The sequence below is a fragment of the Triticum aestivum genome, chromosome 5B (assembly GCF_018294505.1).
Source record: "Triticum aestivum cultivar Chinese Spring chromosome 5B, IWGSC CS RefSeq v2.1, whole genome shotgun sequence".
NCBI lineage: Eukaryota > Viridiplantae > Streptophyta > Magnoliopsida > Poales > Poaceae > Triticum > Triticum aestivum.
The window spans coordinates 420,043,558-420,049,955 of record NC_057807.1 but is presented as its reverse complement, the minus strand read 5'-3'; the positions used below and the strand labels follow the sequence as shown (position 1 = coordinate 420,049,955).

Below are 6,398 nucleotides of genomic sequence, written 5' to 3'. Positions count from 1 at the left end.
AGTAGACATCAGCAGCTGGTTCCGTCGCCAGCCACTCGATCGGATGGAGGGGATCGGAAGTGGAGTGGATGGAGATGGGAGGGAAGTGGATTTCGGATTGACTGGTGTCTTGGGTTTTCCAGATGTGAGGACAATTGTGGGGTCGAGGTGGGTCTGGTTGATGTGGCGGACGCGCCTGGGCGCCCCATATTTGGGCTGGATATAAGGGGTGCTGGTCAGCCCGGGCGTTTGAGGCCCGTTTGAGGGGGTCATCTGGGTCGAAAAATCGTGACCGGCCAGTGACCGGACGGGCCGCCCAGTCGTTTGAGACCGGTTTGGGGTGCCTAGCTATAGATGCTCTTACAACTTACAGGTACTGAGATTTCAGTCTGCACCCAACTTTGCTCCTCGTAATATTCAGGACATCCTCGTTGACAACTTTTTTTAAACGAAGGCAAAAGATTTGCCTCATCCATTAATTAAGCAGAAGAGAGTTGCTCGGTTAATTACTGGAAAACCAGGTAAAAACTATCACAAACCGCTGAGCGGCACACACTGGATAGCCCACACACACTCTCCAACGAGGGCATCATCGAGACAGCACGCAGGCATCATCGTCATCACTTCTGTCCTTGTGGCCTCATCGCCAACCGTAAAACACCGAGCAAACGACTCCGACTTCGCCGTAGACGTCATCGACCCAACCCATACCAAGGCCATGTGGAGCCACATGAAGACCCATGCTAGAACTCAGCCGCCTACGGCAAGACAGCACGGCTCCAACTCTGTCGGAGAACTACGAAGAAGAAATAGGCAAGGTTGGCACCGTGAAGGATCACCGAACGGACCATCCCGTCGCCCGTCATCGCACACCACCGGCCCCCGCCACAGCAGCTTCAACTTCACCGCGACAAACAACCGAGGTAATCCCATGGACACGCCGAAGAAGAGCCGACTACCTTAACCAACTCCATGTCTCCGACCCCGTTGACAACTTACACTTAGGGGGTGTTTTTTTTCAGGGACTTTTTTGTGTAGGGACTAGAAAATGTCCCTCTTAGAGACTTTTTTACCAAACGGGAGGGACTTTTTAGGGACTAAACTAGGCATTTGGGACTAAATGAAGAAGACTCTCAAGGAGAGTCTTTTTTGGGACTTTTTGGGACTTTTTCAACAATGCCCCTCCATGCATTCATTGGCCCGCCACCCCATGGTGTTGTTTGATTGTTATTTTTCTATATACTAGGGGCAACATGGTCATTTAATAACCTCTAGAAAGGGACAAGAGACTTTTTAGTCTCTAGAAACAAACAGGGAGGAACTTTTTAGGGACTAGGGACTTTTTAGTTGGGACTAAAAAAGTCCTAGGACTTATGAACCAAACAGGGCTTACACGTAGACGACATGATATCCAAGACATCCTCGTTGACTCTAAGTGCCAGTGCTACATTATTAGATGATCAATGCGTTTACAGCGAGAGGTTTAAACAGAGTGCCTGATGGGGCTGCTAGTCAAATTAATTATGTCACAGCCGGCGTTAGCCCGCGAGTGCATCTGCCAAACCTAGAGAACGCACAAGTGTCAAAAATGTGGTGAGAGACCAATGGACCCTGACCTACCTCGCCATGTTTCTTAACCTTTTTTAGAATGCCACGTTTCTTAACCTAGAGAACGCACAAGTGTCAAAAATGTGGTGAGGGACCAATGGACCCTGACCTACCTCGCCATGTTTCTTAACCTTTTTTAGAATGTGGTGAGAGACCAATGTAGTAATCCTTTTTCCTTTGTTATACTGGCTTTGAAAATTCTGTTTCTTCACGTTACTGGCTTTGTTGTTTCCGTCTATTTGTGTCCAGTGTTACAATATGAATAGTACTTGAACTGCACAGCTGACCATGATTTGAACCAAATGCAACTTGTTTATCATCTGTGATAACCACTCTACTATTTTCTAGTACACCCACCTACTACTTGCCGTGTCCCGTGCATAATTAAAGCTGGTTATCCTCTTGAGGCCTTGACCAAAGAATACATGCCAATGATACAACTTGCCACCATGACGCAGCTTCGCGTCGATGCCACGTCAAAGGAGCTGAATCGTGTCGTGTCATGCGCACGTCGCCGACGCTATCTTGGGGCCACGTGTCCTGTAATGAGCCGTCCAGCTGCGAGCCGGCGGTAGCCGACGTGGACCAGCCATGGGTTGCCGCGCCGCCAGCTGACCCCGACGTGGCAGCCATGCCGGGGACCGGGGCCGGCATGCCGTAGCCCCTCCCGTAGAGCCGCAGGAAGCCGAGCGCGTCGCCCCGGGGCTCCGGCGGCGGCACGCTGCCTTCCAGCACCCTCGCCACGGCAGCCATGCTGGGCCGCTGCGCGGGGTCCTCGTGCAGGCAGCACAGCGAGAGGCGCACGGCGCGCGCGACTTCGGCCCCGCTCACTCGCCCCTCCAACCTCCGGTCCACGAGGTCCAGGTATCTCCCCTGCTCGTGGAGCTCCAGCGCGACCATCGGGAAGTAATCGTCGTCGCCACCGCTGGTGCCGCCGCTCATCGTCGACGATGTCATCGTGCTGCTATGGCCGGACGGGGACGGAAAGGCCGAGTGGTCGCCGCTGCCGCCGACCGCGGCGCCGGTGTTGTTGGCCTGCTCCTGCTCGCCCCGGTTCTTCCTCCCGTGCACCAGCTCGAGCAGCACCATGCCGAAGCTGTACACGTCGGCGCGGTCCGAGATCGGCGCGTTGCTGAGCCACTCCGGCGCGAGGTATCCGCGTGTGCCGCGCATGGTGGTGAAGATCGCCGAGTGCTCCGGCGACATCAGCTTCGCGAGGCCAAAGTCCGAGACCTTCACCTGCCCGCCGTCCGCCAGCAAGATGTTCTCCGGCTTGACGTCGCAGTGCACGATCTTCTGGTCGCACCCGGTGTGCAAGTACGCGAGCCCGCGCGCCGCGCCGAGAGCCACCTCCATGCGTTCCCCCCACTCCAGCACCGGCGCTCCCGTCGCGCCGAACAGCGATCGGTCAAGCGAGCTGCGGTTCATGTACTCGTAGACGAGCAGCCGGCGCGAGCCCTCCGCGCAGAAGCCGCGGAGGCGGACGAGGTTGACGTGCCGGATGTTGCCGATGACGGCGATCTCCGTGCAGAACTCTCGCTTGGCCTGCATGCCAACGGCCTCCAGTCTCTTCACCGCGACGAGCCCCTCGCCGGCTGGAAGCTCCCCTTTGTACACGGAGCCGAACCCGCCGGAGCCCACCTTTGTTTCGAAGCCTGCGGTCATCGACCCGATCTCCTCGTAGCTAAACCGCGCCGGCATGCCCGGTATGACGATGTCGTCGTCGTTGGGATCCTCGTCGTAGCTCGTGTCCCTCGACCGCGGATTTTGGAGGCCCAAATTCACATTCTTCGCCGCGGAGTTTTTGCCCTTACTTTTCTTCCCACTCTTCCTCTTCCTCCTCCACCACAATGAGTACCATGCCACCACGACGATGAGAAGAAACGCTGCAACGCACGGCAGTATGATGGGCAAAGAGCGGCTTGCCGTTGAAGAGCCGCGTTTGTTTTTCCCAGCTGTGGTCGCCGAATTGATCGTCTTGATGTACCCCAACGCCGGTGCAGCACGAGTGCTCCAATGGAGCGAACCGAGCTGGCTTCCTCCAATCAAGTAGCAAGTCGTGGAGGAGTTGTCGTGGAAGTAGCCAAGGCATGTGCAGTTCGCGGTGCAGAGGGCGCGGCACGCTGTGCGGTTGACGCCTGTCGTCGTTGGGGCGTCGTACCTGGTGGCGGAGTAGGCGATCTTCGGCTTGAGGGCGATGTAAGAAACGGAGGAGGAGCTGCTGTTGGTCCGGCACGAGTCCGGCGACGCGAGCGCGGAGCCGTCCCCCGGCGTGCACCCGCCGGACACTTTCACGGAGGCCGCGAAGAGCGGAGGGCACGTGCAGGTCGAGCTGTTGCCCGCCGCAGCGCAGAGCCCCAGGGACGGACACTGCAGCGGGAGCTCGCAGTCGGTGGCCGGCGCCACGAAGTCGCCGCCGAGGGGCGCCGAGGAGTTCACCAGCGCGTAGCTCGTGACGCGCAGCCGCCCGTCGTTCCCCAGCTTGAGCACGCGGAAATCAGCCGGCGCGAGGTCCACCTGGAACACCAGCGCGCCGTCGGCGGCGACCACGAACAGCCCCGACGAATTGAACGACATCGACGCGGCGGCGGCGTTGCGGTCCTTGAAGGAGCGGAGGTCGTTCGACAGCCGCCAGTACGTGGACCCCTGCCACGTCAACGCCACGTCCGACGCGGACACGGCGAGCCGGTAGTCCCCACGGGCAAAGTCACTGGGGCTCCTCCCCGACGTCAGGTACGCGCCGGCGCGCAGCTGCTGCCCCGGGAGCAGCGCGTCGGTGGCGTCGTCGAACGACTGCCACAGCGTCGCGTTCCGAGCGTCCAGCAGCTGCAGGTTCCCGTCGTCTCGCAGGCGGAGCGCTGCGACGGGCGCCCGCGGCGTCGTCGACCAGAGCACCGTCGAGCCATCTGCGTCCGTCACTGAGAGCCCGCGCGCGGAGAGCTGGACGCGGCCGGAGGACCCCGTCGGCGCGTCGCGGTTGGCGGACCAGACCGCCGTGCCGGTCGGCTCGTGCAGCACGGCGAGGTAGAAGCTGGCCAGCTGCTTGCCCGGGTTGTGCACGGCCGCCCTGAAGGCGCCGTTGTTGGACTCGAGGAAGGCGCCGCGGGTGTCGATGTACTCGTAGCCAGAGGCGGTGAAGTCTGGGTACACGAGCCCCGCCGCCAGGGGGCCCGCGTCCGCCGCGCGCGGTGAGAGGAGGAGGAGGAGGAGCAGCAGGCACGCGGGGAGAGTGCGGGAGGGAGCGGCGGCATCCGCGGCCATGACGGGTGGGAACGCGCGGCAGGGGAGGAGGGGGAGCGAGCACGCGATCGGGGGCGTTGACCTGGGTGGAGCAGGCGGGAGGCTAGGTGGTGTGGGCAGGAAGAAGTGAAGCCGGCCGGCATCTGTTTTCGGTGCGGCGCGGGAATCCGGGTTCGGTTGCGGCGCGGCGTTTTGTTTTGTTTGCTCGCTGCTAGATTGAGAAGACGACCGGTAGAGAGAACTCGTCAAACAAAATCGGCTCAATCAGAGAGCATGCGTAGCCGTTGCTGCCGGTTGACTTTCTTCGGTTCAACATTCAATCAAGTGCATTGTTAGATCACAGTAGTACAGTAGTCTTTGGATTTGAGGTGGAAGTCAACCGATCCGATACACATTTCTCTCTCTCTCTCTCCCTCCCTCCCTCTCTCTCTCGGCCGACCTGATGCATCTCAGTGTGTGTTGGCAGGTGGGTGAAGTCGTGAAGAATGAAGAGTACCCATGTGGCATGTCTGGCATAATATATAAGACAATGTTAATGTAGCAAAAAATAAGTGAGTATAGTGTTTCTGGCTTTCTGCACCCATGTGGCATGTGCATCTGCTCCCGCGCATCAACGGTGTAAATTCAAAAAATTAGCAAACATATTAGCACCAAAATGCTTGAATTTCTACTACTCCGAATTTATTAGGTCTCCTAATGTGACGCCCGGATAATTAAGCTACAGGGATTCCCGCTAATGATGCCACGTCACCTGATAAACTCGCGTTGATTCGAAACCGTTCCAAATTCAAATTCAAAATTAAAGGCAAACAACAAAAGTTTTCAAAATGTCTAAACTACAATGTGCAAATTGTGACAAATAATCCATAGAAAATATTGGTGGAGAAATCATCTTTTTATAATTTGTCTAAGTGCTCAAAAATAATTAATGCACTAAAATAAATAAAACAGCAGCAAAAACAATAAATTAAATGCATTTTACAATTAATGTTAAACTATTTTATTAGGGTAACATAATTATTGTGGCGGTAGTATATTTGCTAATACCAATTTAGGTGTTAGTGGTAACTTTTGTAAAACTAAATTTAAAAAGAAACTAAAAGAAAACAGAAAAGGATGACTAAAAAGATAAACAAAACAAAAGCAAACAGAACAGAGTAAAATAAAATAAAATAAAGCCCCCCCCGGGCCACCGGCCCAGCTGGCCAGGCCACCCCAAGGACCAGCCCAACTTCGCTTACCTCCCACCTCCCGCTACAGGAGGCAGGGGTGCCGTGGCGGCCATCCGCCGGCGATGCCCGTGCGTGGCGGCCATCGGTCCCCTTTGCCCGCCTACTAGTCGCCCCCCAGACCGGCCCCTCCTCCCTGAAACCCTAGCTCACTTTCCCCTCTCCCTCACGGCGCTCTCTTCTCCTCAACACGAACCCGAGCCGCCGTCGCCATGGATCTTCTCACCTGCGTGCTCTCCATCGTTCCCGCAAGCTCGTAACTTGTCCTGAAGCTCCGTCATACTCGACTACATCGCCAGCACCCTCGAGTTCGAGCTCTCCGCCTCTCCATCACCGGGATCG

The 6,398-nt window shown here is 56.8% G+C and overlaps 1 protein-coding gene across 1 annotated transcript; it reads right to left on the bottom strand.

The window, feature by feature from the left end:
• Positions 1–1,815: 1,815 nt before the first annotated feature.
• On the bottom strand, positions 1,816–5,284 carry LOC123112196 (G-type lectin S-receptor-like serine/threonine-protein kinase At5g35370). The gene has a single exon (XM_044533128.1). The coding sequence runs from the start codon at positions 4,846–4,848 to the stop codon at positions 1,972–1,974; it is 2,877 nt and encodes a 958-aa protein (XP_044389063.1). The 5' UTR covers positions 4,849–5,284; the 3' UTR covers positions 1,816–1,971.
• Between the last annotated feature and the right edge of the window lie 1,114 nt (positions 5,285–6,398).